Raw genomic sequence first — 15,034 nt, forward strand, 5'->3', positions numbered from 1 at the left:
AACTTCCACTGAATTATTTTGGTTATTGGATTTTTTGAAATTCTAGAATTTGTATTTTTTTCACATGTCCAGGTATCTGTTCAAATTCCCTAAATTTGTTTATCTCCTTGAACAGAGTAAGCAGTTATTTCATAGTCTGTGTTTGATAGCTCCACCATCTGTGGCTCCTGTGGGCTCCTTTCCACGGTCTCCTGTTTCACTGGTTTTCTTAATATCTTGTCTCATATGCTTGGTTCCATTTTATTGTATTCAGGATATTGTATTAGCAAAATTACTGTAGAAACAAGTCAGTTTAGAGTGATGACATTTTTTCCTCCAGAGAGAGTTTTTGTCTGCTTATGCCAATGGTTTGGGGAAATCACTACTTTGGGATCAACTTAATCTGATTTTCAAGGACTGGTATCATTGGAAGCCTAGATGCAATCTCCTGAGTGAGCCTATTTCCTACTTCTGGCTCACCCCTATTCTTGGGGTGCAAAGGACTGAGAGCCTCGACCCAATGTGAGAAACATTTACCAAGTATACCACCCCCTGACAGGCCCAGACCCCTACTTCTGGAAGGCTTTCACAGTCACCCACCAGCCTCTGACCTGCCCCTCTCCACATTGCAAATGCCCCCAACGGAAGAGTGGCCTGTAGTACTGAGCCAGGTTCTCAGGGCCACTATCTTCTCAGTGGTACTGGTCCAGTAATTCTTCAAACATATGTCAGCTCTCTGATGCATTTGGATTTTTAAAATACTTTGTCCAGCCTTTCTAGTTGCCCTCAGTGGGATGGTCATCCAAAATTACCCATCTACCATGATCAGGAACCGAGGTTACACTTAGAAGTTACCTGAGTAGGTTCACACATGGCACAGTAATGATATGGAAAATGTCATTACACTCCTGTCCGTCTTTGACTCTGTGTTAAAAGAGTTTTGCAGAAACAATTAGGCCTTGGAAAAATCAATTGCTCTCCCTAACAGGAGCTGCTGGTTTCTGTACTCCTAGCAACGGGTTTCTATACTCACGGGTCACTTCTATCTGTGACAAAGCAGTTAATGATTTCATGAGTCTTTTCCTGAGAGCCAATGAGGGCCTATTATGCATAAGGGGAACAAAGAGGTGACATCCTCATTTTACAGGGACACTAAACGATTAATTAATTAGTTGACAGACCTCAAGAGAAACCCTAAGGTTCAGGTTTCCGCTTTCCTCTGCTTTTTCAAATTGCGTATTTTCCCCAAGGACATACAGGAATCTAATTTCTACTGTTTAAATGCATTTATTTCCAATTAAATTGCAAAGGCAGAATAACAACTTGATATTTTTGGCTCTTCGGGCAACAATATTTGGCAATTCTCTAGAAAAAAATACAAATGACCAGAAAATATATAAAAATTTAATTAAACATAAAATAAATGCAAATTAAAACAAGGAGATACTTTTTCTATTAAAGTGGCAAAATATTCTTTCAACGATAATAAATACCCAGTGTTAGGAAGGTTTCAGAGAAATGGGTGCTCATCTACGCTGCTGGAGGAGGGTGGGTTTGCACAGCTGTTTCTGAAGAATATGTGTCAATCCATGAAAACGTGCATATTTTACTTCTAATAATGTAGGAAAAAATTACAAATGTGTATTCAGATTTAACTATAAAGTCACACATTACATCACATTGTTTATAAGAAACTGGAGACAATCTAATAGTAGATTGTTTAAATAAATGATAAGACAGAAATATAATGGAATGCTAAAAACAAGGGTATTCATGGATGGTTATCTGTTAACATGGGAAGTCATTATTTTGTCAAATGGAAAAAGCAAGTCGTAAAAGAGCACAGTATGATACTGTATTTATTTTTAAAAATCATACATGTTTATATATACATTTAGAAAAACACTGAGAACCGGAGTTTCACCACACTACCAGAAGCAATCTCTGGATGGTGGAAATGTGGATTAAAAAAATGTTTATACCCATTTTTGTGTTTATCTTCAGTGAACACATGCTATTTCTGTGATTAAAAAAGGAAAGAGAAGTCAAAAATCTAATCTAAAAAAAAAAAAAAAAAAAACTTTGCTTAGGTTTTGGCTTGTGATTGAAGGGGCCATGTGCCCCTAGAGGCATCTACTTGGTTTTGTTCCTTCTGACCTGAGTGGATAATTCTCACAGTTGTTTTTCTGCAAAAATCACGGACATTTGACTGTCTAGAGAACAGTTCTCTCATTTTCAACTAGAGCTCACTGAGGCTATGACTGGGGAAGGAAGCCACCTTTCTAGATATGTTGGTTGCAAAACCGTGCCCAAGGCCCACACTTTTTAGTTGGGGAGCCCTTAGAAAAGTTCTCAGGAGAAAGAAGGCAGAAGCAAGCAGAGAACAGATATAGAAGGAGGGGCTGTAGATTGTAAGGTTTCTGTTTAGTCCTTATTTCAATTCTAGGGTCTCCTCAATCTTAGACGTAGGGCTTATGCGAGGACACCTGAGACCGGGTCACAGAAATTCCTAAGATGTTATTTCAGAAGAGAAATGACAGAACCAGTGACGATCATACTGAAGGGTGAATCAGTCTGCTAACCTCGAACTGTTAGAGCAGTCCCCACAGCTATAGAGATAGTGGCATCTGGACAGAAAGTCTGTGTTCTGGGTTGGTACAAGGATTCTAAGTGAACCAAAACCACGATGAGCATGCCTGGTAGGTTCAGTAAGTGATGACTCTATCCATCAGAGAAGTCTTTCCTAAAGGAAGAGTTACCCGCACAGATAAGACAAACCTGCAAAGTCACATACAATGTGGCAAGGGTCTGTCCCTCCTATATCCTGCATCCTCCACTCTGTTTCAAAGCCAGGGCTGAGTTTTCCTTGGATTGGCTGCCAGATAGGGTTGAAAATCTCAACTTACAGGCTATCATGTAAAGAGAAATCATGGCAAGATTTGAAGGGAAAGGGGGATATATTCATCTTCACAATATAAAGTCACTATCCACCTAGAGGCTTGGCTCTAGAACATGGTATTACAGGTGTGTCCAAAGTAATGTGTTTCTTAGTAGTAGCTTAAATTCCAAAGTCTGTAAATGCTACACTTTTAAAAAGAATAAATTACTGTAGATAAAGTTAATCATACGACAAAGTCACTCTCAGACACTTGTATGCTTTCTTGAATGAGACAAAAAGGTGGCATTTCAACTATTAGCATGAGCATCAGCTGTCAGGTGTCATCTTGGCTGAAAGGCTGGAAGTTGCTCTTACAGAGCAAGAAACAAGGGAGTCCAGGGTCAGGGAGCCCAGGCGGGATGCCACAGGGATGAGAGATTTGTGGCCATGTTCCAGTGTCCTGCAACTGGGGGAAAAGGGAGATCAGGAGATGTTGGGCTGCAAAGTGAGCTACGTAGGAGGCATGCACTTGAGGCTTTAAGGAAGCGGGGTGAGCCCTATGCATGTTCAGCTGGACATGTCGATACTCATCATTTACATCAGTACAGAGAAGGCGGCGCCAGAGCAAGTACACCAGCTTACATGCCAGTTCTCGAGGGGAGTAGCTTTTATAGTCGCGGCTGGAGCTGCGTCCCCCTCCCCTCAGTTACTCATGGGAAACCCGTTCCAAGGCCACATAGAAACTGTTCTTGTCATCCAGGCAATGCCAGCCAATTGGTCCGATTTCACAGTCTGCGCACACCAGGAACTTGATGTTGCCCACGTCCTTGGTGAAGCCCACGTTCTCAAAGATGAACATGTCATCAACCAGCCAGTGCTCCTGGAGGAGATCGCCATCAGGATTGCTGCCGTCAGCCAGAGCGGGCTTCTTTCTCATGGAGGGAAGGAAAAGCTGCAGTGGAAGAGAACACAAGCAATTCGCAAGCTGATTGGCCCAGGCCCATCATCACCCCATTCTGCTGATACTTCACATGCTCCCTGGCAGTTTCTTGGAATGAAAACGAAACGAGCAGCCCAATCACTAAGTTATGGACCAGGATGTTGGGTGGCTCTTCTGTTGCCTCTAGTCCATGCCTGGATTTCTTAAGACAAATGAAAGATGTAATGTGCTGCTGTCATGTGGCTTTACTGCTGTCCTCACCGTGGTCTGTAAGGCCCTGCCTGTTCTTAACCTCCATCTAGGCCAGCCACACTGGCCTTCTTGCCTTGCCTTACCTTCTGCAGAATGGGTGAGTGTGCTCTGCCCTCCGATCTTGGCAAGGCCGGCTCCATGATATTCAGCTCAAATACAACCTCTTCAAGGAGGCCTTCTCTGACCAAACAATCTCAGGTAGCTTCCCATACTGCCCACTGTATTTTATTTTTGAAAATACCTTTCCTGAGGTATAATTGAAACATACATGGCACATACTTGAAGTGTATAATTTGATTCATTTTGGCCCATGCAAATACTAATAAACCATTACCAGCAAGATGACAGCTGTATTTGTCACCCCCAAAAGCTTCCTTATGCCACTACCTCTTTATTGCATATCATTCTCTGAAATTACTAATTTATTGGCTTAGCTATTGACCATGGGTCTCCCTCCACTAGAATGTAGGCCCCAGGAAAGCAAGGAGCTCACCTTTCCCGTTCACTATTATAACCCCGGTGCCCAGAATAATAATGGATACAGAGCAGGAACTCAAATATTTATCAAAAGAATAAATACAGGATATCTGGCTTTGCTATATTCTAATAGTGTTATGTATATGCTGGATTTATCTTACAAAAAGAGCACTAAAAAGGAAAATCTACTTCTAGAATTTGGAATATCATACCAAGGATCTTTGAACCCATTAATCAACATGCCTTCCTGATCATTAGGACAAAGCTTCACGCACATACACAACCTTTAATTTTTTTCCCTATGGTTACTTTATACAGCTTTAGCTGCCCCAGCGTACACGAAGACACAATGCCAGCAAAGCTTGTTACCCCTCTGCCCCTCATCATTATGGCTGCTGCCAGTGCACTCATTTTCCACCCCAGGGTACAGTTCTACTGCATCCCCAAACTCGAACAGGATGGCCTCAGTGAGCTAGTCTGACATTAGCAAGCAGAATAAAAGCAAAAAACATTTTTTTAAATTAAAAAACAACAACAACAACAAACTGCACTTACATTAGTCCAAAAGAGGCAAATGCTTTGGGTCAGATGAACAAGCCTCTTCCGAACGCTATAGTTAGGGAACCACAGAGCTCCTGGTCTGTATTCAATACCCTGGAGTTTGCACCTCTGAAGTCTGGACCAGATTCTGGCCAGTGGCTGTCCCTAATGGGGAGGAGGGAGCACTGAAAGGAGGAGGGAGCACGGATCCAGAACATTTCTACTCCCCATCTTCCAAGCACTTGGCTTATGAGCACAGGTATCTGTGCACTACCCTAGAGGTGTGTCACCTGATACAGCATTTGAGGATGTCACAAAATAGGAGAGTCCCTCCTCCTCTTACACTGTCATTCCAGTTGCCCTTTTCATCTCATCTGATGTTTATTTTTTTTTTTTTAAGGATTTTATTTATTTATTTGTCAGAGAGCAAGCGAGAGCGAGCGAGAGCGAGCACAGGCAGACAGAATCAGAGGGAGAAGCAGGCTCCCTGCGGAGCAAGGAGCCCGATGTGGGACTCGATCCCAGGACGCTGGGATCATGACCTGAGCTGAAGGCAGCTGCCTAACCAACTGAGCCACCCAGGCGTCCCTCATCTGATGTTTAAATGAGTCCCCAATGCTTTGTTTTACCCTAAGTGAAAATGGGAACAGGCAGAAGCGAAGAGGAATAAAAATTCAGGGACGGGGAAACCTGGGTTCCAATCCTAGCTCTAGCTCTCTGTGGGCCTAAACTTCCCTACAAGTATTTCTGGCCTTTAGTGTAGGTATAAAAGCAACATCTTAACTAAACAGAAGGCGAGTGAAACTTGAAGGGGAGAAAAATCAAAGACTGTTTCAACGTTAGTTTAAAAAGTGTCTAACAAAGGAGCACCAGCTTCCCTCCCACTGTCTTTTGTTTATTTTTTTATAATCCCAAACACCTCTGCAGTCCCTTTTGAGTAGTGATTTTTTAATTTCTTCTTTATTTTTTTTTTAAGATTTTATTTATTTATTTGACAGACAAAGATCACAAGTAGGCAGAGAGGCAGGCAGGGAGGGAAGAGGAAGCAGGTTCCCTGCCAAGCAGAGAGCCCAATGCGGGGCTCGATCCCAGACCCTGGGACCATGACCTGAGCTGAAGGCAGAGGTTTTAACCCACTGAGCCGCCCAGGTACCCCCAAGTAGTGATTTAAAAAAAATTTTTTTTCTTAAAAAAGATTTTATTTATTTGACAGAGACAGACACAGTGAGAGAGGGAATAGAGAAGCAGGCTTCCCGCAGGAAGCCTGATGTGGGGTTTGAACCCAGGACCCTGGGATCATGACCATGAGCCAAAAGCAGATGCTTAATGATTGAGCCACACAGGCTCCCCTCTTTTGAGTAGAGATTTTAAAGGAAATACTATTAATCATTCATTCAAGGAGTCAAACTGGGTCCTGTTCCCTTTCTTTCTCAACATTCCCATTTTTATTTAAATCCTTTAAGTCAGATCCACAAGACTAGACTTGTTTATGTGTACGTTGTATACGTATCTGTGTGGATCCCAACCCATTCTCTGCAGAGCTCAGGGCTACTGCAGGGTCAAGTTCTGGGATCTAACATTTGGAATACAATTAGGCCTTCTAGACAGACCACTGGGGTGGAAATCAAGATATTACTATATAATTTGAGGCTGCTAACTCAGCTGGTTGGGGGCCAAAGTCGCCAGTTCCCTCCCTGACCAGGTGGGTTAGCTGCTCAAGACCCTAGCCAGTACCCTAATCCTGGACCACCTCTTCAAAGAGATGTAGAATGTCCCACCTCAGGAAGTGAGAGTATCAGCAGAACTCCTTTTGCTTTTTCAAGAACTGCTAACAGGGGAGCCTGGACACCTCAGTTAAGAGTCTACCTTTGGCTCAGGTGATGATCCCAGGATTCTGGGATCAAGCCCCACCTCAGGCTCCCTGATCAGTCTGCTTGTCTCTCTCCTTCTGCCCTTCTCTCTGCTCATGTGCTCTATCTCCCAAATAAATAAAATCCTTTTTAAAAGAGAGAGGGGCACCTGGGTGGCTCAGTGGATTAAAGCCTCTGTCTTCAGCTCAGGTCATGATCCCAGGGTCCTGGGATCGAGCCCTGCACTGGGCTCCCTGCTTGGCAGGGAGCCTGCTTCTCCCCCCCTCTCTGCCTGCCTCTCTGCCTAATTGTGATCTCTGTCTGCCAAATAAATAAAAATAAAATCAAAAAAAAAAAAAGAGAGAGAGAGAGAGAGAGAGAGAGAGAGAAGAGCACAAGCAGGGGGAGCAGCAGGCAAATCTTTGAAAAGGGAAAAAAAAAACTGTTTAAGTACCCTTTCATTTCATTAATTTTTAAGATTTTATTTATTTGGCAGACAGAGATCACAAGTAGGCAGAGAGGCACGCAGAGAGAGGAAGGGAAGCAGGCTCCCTACTGAGCAGAGAGCCCATTGCAGGGCTTGATCCCTGGACCCTGGGATCATGACTTGAGCAGAAGGCAGAGGCTTAACCCACTGAGCCACCCAGGTACCACCCAGGTACACCCAGGTACGCAGGTAAGTACTCTTTTAAAAATTCTTTCTCTTTGTAAAAATCCATTCTCATGGTAGAAAACTTGGCAAGCATGCTACATACAATATAGATGAAAATAAAAACTGTTACAATACAGAGTAAACTTCTGGTAACTTTTTTGAAATTTTCTCCCTTCTGCATTTGTGGTGGTTTTAAAACGTGCACAAATTCTTTGACAATCCTTCCACCAGGAGGCGGAGTCTATGCCTCTCTCCCTGAGCATGGGCGGCCCGCTGTGCCAGTTCTGATTAAGTCAAGTGTGAGAGAGGTGACAGGCTAGCTTAGAAAAGGCCAGGCTGCTTTTGGCGGTTTCTGTGGGAACACTTGCTCTGGGAGCCTTCAGCTTCTATGTAAGAACTGCAGCTTCTGAGGACCCCATGGGGAGAGAGGCCCCTGGAACCTGTCCCAGTGCTTAGGTGTCTGAGTCTTCCCAGGCCACATGAGGGAGGGAGCGTTTCAGATGACCCTTCTGACTGCACATGAAAGACCCCAAATGAGAACCGTCTAGCTAGGCTCAGTCAACTCCCCAAACTGTAAGGCAAAATAAATGTTAATAATTTAAATCACCAGCCTTGGGTGGTTTTGTTACGTAGCAACAGAGAACCAGAATATTGCCTAACATAGTTGAGATGCATGTTCCATTCTAATTCCTAATTTTTTGTGATCAACTATATATACATACCATAAAACTTAGCAATTTTAAAAAAGACTGTATTTATTTCAGAGAGAAAGAGAGACCAAGCGTGAGCAGGAGAATGGGGAAGAGGGACAAAGAGAATCTTCAAGCAGGCTCCCTGTTGAGCGTGGAGGCTGATGGGGGTTGGGGATGGGGTTTCCCAGGACCTTGAGATCATGACCTGAGCCAAAATCAAGAGTCAGACGCTCAGAGCTCAACCAACTGAACCATCCAGGCGCCCCTAAAACTTACTGTTTAAGTCATGTTTTAGTGTGTGGTTTAGTGCCATTAAATATCATATATGTTGTTATTGTAACCATCACCCCATCCATCTCTAGAATTTTTTCATGTTCCCGAACTGGCACTTGGTACCCATTAAACACCAACTCCCCATTTTCCAGTCCATGGCAACCACTGCTGTGCTTTTTGTTTCTGTGAATCTGACTACCCTTGGTACCTTGTAAGAGTGGGATCATACAGTAGTTCTTTTTGTGACTAGCTTATTTCACTTAGCCTAATATCCTGATTTTTAAAATGTTTAATCAGTTTTAAAGTTTTATTAAGGTAATTATAGGTTCACATGTAGTGAATAAATAATACAAAGACATATATACTATTTCTATTTAAGAAACAATACAGAAATTCCATGTACCCTCTTTTTGGTAATACAGTTTCCCCAGATGGTAATATTTTGCAAAACCAGAGTATAAAATCACAACCAGGACATCAACACGGATACACTCCGCTGCTTTCATTCAGATGTCCCCAGTTTACTTGGACTCCTTTCTGTGTGAAATGTGTGTATATAGAGTTCTGTCAATTTTACCCTGGGTAAGTTCGTGTCTCCGCCACCACAGTCAAGACACCAGCAGGAGGATCCTTCTCGTCACCTTTTTAACCAGACTTACCAAAGCCCCCGGCCCCCTTTCCTAACCCCGGCAATCACTCGCCTGCTCTCCATTTCTAAAACTCAAAAGCGGCACAGAAATGGAATCATATAGTATGTAATATTTGAGGACTGGCTTTTTTCACTCAGCAGAATTCCCTGGAGATGCGTCCAAGTTGTATGCGTACTAGGTCACTCCACTGTAGTTCACTCCAACGGATGGCTGACCAGTCTCTTTAGTCATTCCTCTGTTGAAGGACACCTGGGCTGTTTCCAGTTGGGGGATATTATGAGTAAAGGAGCAATAGACGGTCCATGTACAGGTTTTTGTGTGAACATAGGTTTTCATTTCCCCAGGATACAGGTCCCACAGTGTACTGGCTGGGTCGTGGATTAAGGACGTGTTTTGCCTCAGAAGAAAGTGCTCTTCGGTGCGCTCTCAGGTCCTCTGCTCTCATATTCTTCACCAGACACCGCTCTGTACCTCCTCTCTCTGAGTTAATCCTCCACTGCCCACTCCTGCCATCAATCTCCCGCCCCCAAAAATGGAACAAGGGAAATCACCCTCTTCTCTTATAACATCATCACTCTTTCCTACCTTCTCAAACTTTGGTGAGTGTTTCCCCTTTCTCTTTGTCTTCAAAGAAATAAGGCTCTTGGCCGAGGACAGCGCCACTGACTCCTGGGTGCTGCCCATTCTCTGACACTCCTCCTACTTCTGGATGGGGAATGGGAACCAGTGCTCTTCTTGCTTCCAAATTATTACTCCTACATCCTCACATCCACCTTTGCTCCTTTTTAAGGTTTCTGCCATTTGGTGACCTGTCATGGTCATCTGAGGTGGCCTCATCACCCTGTAGTATCCACAGCTGACTGGCACCTGGCTTAGTTTCCAAAAAGGAAACTTTTTGATTCCACATCCTACCCTCACTGATGGGCTTCTACCCCGCAAGGGGATGAGTCCTTCCCAGAGCTCCCTCACCTCCTCTATTCCAATCCCCTCAACTCCATCTGGCCTCATTTCTTGCCAGTTTATTACATCCTGTGTTCTGGCCAAGTTTTAGTTCTTCAAACATACCATACTTCCTCTAACAACAGCGAAACATCACACTGCTGTTCCCTCCACCTCTGTTCAGCTTCATTATAATTTCCTCTGTCATCAACTTTAGATAAGATTTCAAGAAGTACCAAATTCAAGGGTATGAACATTTTATTTTTTATTTTTATTATTTATTTATTTATTTATTTTCAAAGATTTTATTTATTTGTCAGAGAGAGAGAGGGAGAGCAAGCGAGCACAGGCAGACAGGATGGCAGGCAGAGGCAGAGGGAGAAGTAGGCTCCCTGCTCGGCGGGGAGCCCGATGTGGGACTCGATCCCAGGACGCTGGGATCATGACCTGAGCCGAAGGCAGCTGCTTAACCAGCTGAGTCACCCAGGCGTCCCAAGGGTATGAACATTATATATGTAAAACCGAACCAGTTATAGGGGCACCTGGGTGCCTCAGTTGGTTAAGCGGCTGCCTTCAGCTTGGGTTGTGGTCCTAGGGTCCTGGATCGAGCCACACGGCAGGCTCCTTGTACAGCAGGGCGCCTGCTTCTCCCTCTGCCCCCTGCTCCCCCTGCTTGTGCTTGCTTTCTGCCCTCCAAATAAATTAATAAAATCTTAAAAAAAAAAGATAAAAAAAAGATTTTATTTATTTATTTGATAGAGAAAGATCACAAGTAGTCAGAGAGACAGTGTGGGGGGGGTGTGGGCTCCCCACTGAGCAGAGAGCCCAATGTGGGCCTCGATCCCAGGACCCTGAGCAGAAGGCAGAGGCTTAACGCACTGAGCCACTCAGGCGCCCAAAATAAATAAAATCTTAAACAGTTAAAGGACTTACAAAGAATACAGATTGCACCAAATAAATAAGTAAAATAAAACAGTAAATAAAATATTAAAAAAATAGATAAGATCTTAAAACAAACCCAAAAGTAATAGGACTTACAAAGAACATATGCTGCACCAACAGTGGCATACTCTCCCTGCCAACTCATTATTTACACTGGGCTAATAGCTTTTGTTCACTAATTTATTTAAATCCAATTATCTATTATCTTATGTGCACAGTGTTTCTTTTTTTTTCTTTGAAGATTTTATTTATTTATTTGACAGAGAGAGAAATCACAAGTAGGCAGAGAGGCAGACAGAGAAAGAGGGGGAAGGAGGCACCCGGCTGAGCAGAGCGCCTGATGTGGGGCTCAGTCCCAGGACCCTGAGATTATGACCTGATCGGAAGGCAGAGGCTTAACCCACAGAGCCACCCAAGTGCCCTTATGTGCCCAGTCTTAAGAGTAGGAGATACGCAGGTGGGTAAGATACAGGACCTCACAGGCTAGTGGTACAAACGACCACGATTGTTGGTAATGATTTTGTAAACTCAACTGGGATTACACAAGCGAATGAGCTTTGTAGTCTAGGAAATGGTTTCTCAATCTTGGTACTAATGACATTCTGGGATGGAGAATTCTTTGTTGTGGGGCCAGGTGGAGGGAGGTTGGTGTCTTAGGCTTTGCAGGATGCTTGGCAGCATTTCTGGTTTCTCAGTACTAGCTGCCAGTATCACCCAGTTATAGACTGAGTGTGCCCCCGCCCCCCCAATTCTTATGTTGATACCTAACTCCCAGTGCGTTAGGTCATGAGGGTAGAGCATATTTTTTTTTTTTTTTAAAGATTTTATTTATTTATTTGACAGAGACAGAGATCACAAATAGGCAGAGAGACAGACAGAGAGAGAGATGAGGAGAAGCAGGTTCCCTGCCAAGCAGAGAGCCCCATGCGGGACTCGATCCCAGGCCCCTGGGATCATGACCTGAGCCGAAGGCAGAGGCCTAACCCACTGAGCCACCCAGGCGCCCCGGGTAGAGCATATTTTTAGGAACAATTCTGAGTGACAGAATGAGCTGGAATGAGATTATACTTTGCACTTTCCTGTGGGTATGCTACACCTCAATAAAAATTTACCAAAATACAAAAACTGTTTTCAGCGTTCCCCTTTGGGGGGTGATGGCAGTATGAACAGTTTACAATTGGTAACTTGAAGAAAAGATTAAAACAGAAATTAAATCTTCCTTCAAAACTGACTTGAGGGACGCCTGGGTGGCTCAGTTGGTTAAGCAGCTGCCTTCGGCTCAGGTCATGATCCCGGCATCCTGGGATCGAGTCCCACATCGGGCTCCTTGCTCAGCAGGGAGCCTGCTTCTCCCTCTGCCTCTGCCTGCCATTCTGTCTGCCTGTGCTCGCTCTCTACCCCCCACCCCCCCGATAAATAAATAAAATAAAAAACAAAAACAAAAAAACTGACTTTGAGGTGTCCATCCCACCTGAAACAGGATTCGCGTGGGAAACTTGCGTTCCACCCAGTACCCTGGTAAAGCGTGTAGGTCACGGGAGGCATCTGCCACATTCCCCACACTGAAGTTGTTTCGGGAGCTCCCCTGGAGCCGAGAGGCCGCCCGACGTCAGGAAGAGCGGCGGTGCGGCGCCGTGCGGGCCGAGAGTGCCGGTACACCGGGCGCCATCGGGCCGCTTGGCAGCGTGTGTCCCGGCGCGCCGGACCCTCGGAAGCCGGCGAGCTCGGCTCAGCCCCGCACCACACCGCACGGCACGCGGAGCAGCAGCGTCCACACCTAGCGCCGGGCTGGGGCCCGGGGTCGGTCGTCCCGGGAGACCGGCTCCGGGCTGCGCTCCTGCCGCAACTCCGGCGCGGACAGCCTCGGGCGGAGCCGGGCCGCGACTAGGGGCGCGGTCTCCGGAAACGCGCGCGGGGACCGGGACTCCAGCCGCCGCGGCCCCTGTGAAGACGTGCGGGTGTGAGCGGCCTCCAACCTGCCTCCCTACCTGTCGGCGGGAGAAGAGAGCGGTTCCTGGCTGCAGCACCCGGGAGCCACAGCGTTGGCACAGCACCGCCTTCCGGTTTCGGCCCTCGGCTGACACTAAGTCGTTCAGCGGCTCGGCTGGTTCCATCGCCGCTACCGCCACGGCTCCCTCGGCCACGGCCGCGCAGGCGCTGTCTCTGCGGGATCTTTCGGAACTGCGCTGGCGCGGCTTTCCGAGACGGGGCGGGGAGCGTGCGGCCACTCCCGCTCTGCGCAGGCGTCCGCTGCCCTCGCCCTGGATTCTACTGCGCAAGCGCCCCATTCATCGCTTAACCTGAGTGGTGAGGTGTCCGCTGGCTTTGTGACAGGGTCACCTACTTCCTGGGACGTGACAAATCCTCTTCATACTCACCTGGTCACCGGCCTTCCCTTATTATTGAGTAAAACCCGGATAGGTAATTCACTAAAGTTGACCAAATCTTTGTTTACAGAAATTTAAATTTAGTCCTAGGAACGAATGGGGATGTTTCTGGAGGCGATGTGAAGGGAATCCGGGTCACACTACCTACCCATCAGCAAGTCTTATCCACATTAGTTCATTCAGTAAGAGACTATTTAGAGGGACATGTACCTTTTTGGTGTTGGAAAAAGATGCCTCGAAGCTTTAATTGCTGGTCTCTGTTCTGATCATACTGTTTACTATGTGGCAAAACACCGTGTTGATACGCTTTAGAAACCAATCTATTGAATTATCACAATTTCCGTATGGGGTTGTCACTAATTACTCTCAGTGCAGAACTGAGAAAGGTAAAGATCAGAAAAAGCCACTGCTCTTGGTGATTACACTATACTTTCCTGTTCCATTTGATTAGATCTCTAGCTTGCCCCCCGTTTTAGTGCATTAGGCCATGGATATCCTGAAATGTCAAGGGAAGGAGAATATGAAGGAACTAAGCTATTGATTTTAGGTAACATCTAATCTACTACCTACCACCACCATCTGCCTGTTTTTCTTCTTCCTCTTTGTCCTTCAGTAATTCAACATTTAGTGAGTCGTTCTGTAATATAATTACACCCTGACAATACAATGGTAATAGGGACCCTATATTTGAGAACAGGAAGTCATACTCCAAACTAATGATATGTGATAAAGACTACTATGGGAACAAAGTAAATGGAAGCCAGGATTAGGGAATAATCCTCACCTGGAGAGTCAGAAAGGCTTTTCCTAGGTGACATTTGAATAAGGCATCTGAATGTGACTAGGATTTTTTTTTTTTAAAGATTATTTCAGATAGAACAACAGCAGCATACACAGTTGAGAACAAATGTAAGAATGGTTAGTAGTTCACTGAACTACCTATACCTACGGGAAGAAAGAATAGTAGAGGGAAGTAAGATCAGAATGGTAGAGCAGGCCCAGAGCACCATGGGTCTAAAGTCACGTGAAGGAATTTGAATTTTTTTTTTTAAGATTTTATTTATTTTTTGACAGATCACAAGCAGGCAGAGAGAGATGGGGAAGCAGGCTCCCTGCTGAGCAGAGTGCCCAATGCAGACTCGATCCCAGGACCCTGAGGATCATGACGTGAGCCAAAGGCAGAGGCTTTAACCCACTGAGCCACCCAGGCACCCCCGGAATTTGATCTTTGTAATATGGGCAATGCGAATCAATAGAATTTTGGGCTAGGAATAATTTTGATATTCTCTGAAAATTTGCTGTATGTTAGGTATTGTAATGATCCTAGTTGTACTTTAGGAAGATCACTGATGACAAAATGGAGGGGTTCTAGACTGGAAGAGTATAGGTAAAACTATCAAGAGGCTATTATTCCAGGAGTCTGGGCAAGAGATATAGGTCTGAACTATGCAGTAGCAGAGGGAATACATATATAGGAATGTATTTGGAACTTTAAAAGATAAAATCATGTAATTTAGAAATGCACTGGATGTCTGTATTGTAATAGGGGTGATACAAGATAAATGATAGATTTCTGAGACAGG

At 45.0% G+C, this 15,034-nt stretch overlaps 1 protein-coding gene across 1 annotated transcript; it reads right to left on the reverse strand.

Moving 5' to 3' along the window:
• Nucleotides 1–1,361: 1,361 nt before the first annotated feature.
• Nucleotides 1,362–13,289, reverse strand: RABIF (RAB interacting factor). The gene is made up of 2 exons (XM_059413125.1): nucleotides 13,053–13,289; nucleotides 1,362–3,809 (listed from the first exon to the last, which is right to left on the reverse strand). Exons 1-2 carry the CDS (start codon nucleotides 13,176–13,178, stop codon nucleotides 3,564–3,566), a joined length of 372 nt encoding a protein of 123 aa, XP_059269108.1. The 5' UTR covers nucleotides 13,179–13,289; the 3' UTR covers nucleotides 1,362–3,563.
• Between the last annotated feature and the right edge of the window lie 1,745 nt (nucleotides 13,290–15,034).

The sequence above is a fragment of the Mustela nigripes genome, chromosome 10, assembly GCF_022355385.1.
Source record: "Mustela nigripes isolate SB6536 chromosome 10, MUSNIG.SB6536, whole genome shotgun sequence".
Lineage (NCBI taxonomy): Eukaryota > Metazoa > Chordata > Mammalia > Carnivora > Mustelidae > Mustela > Mustela nigripes.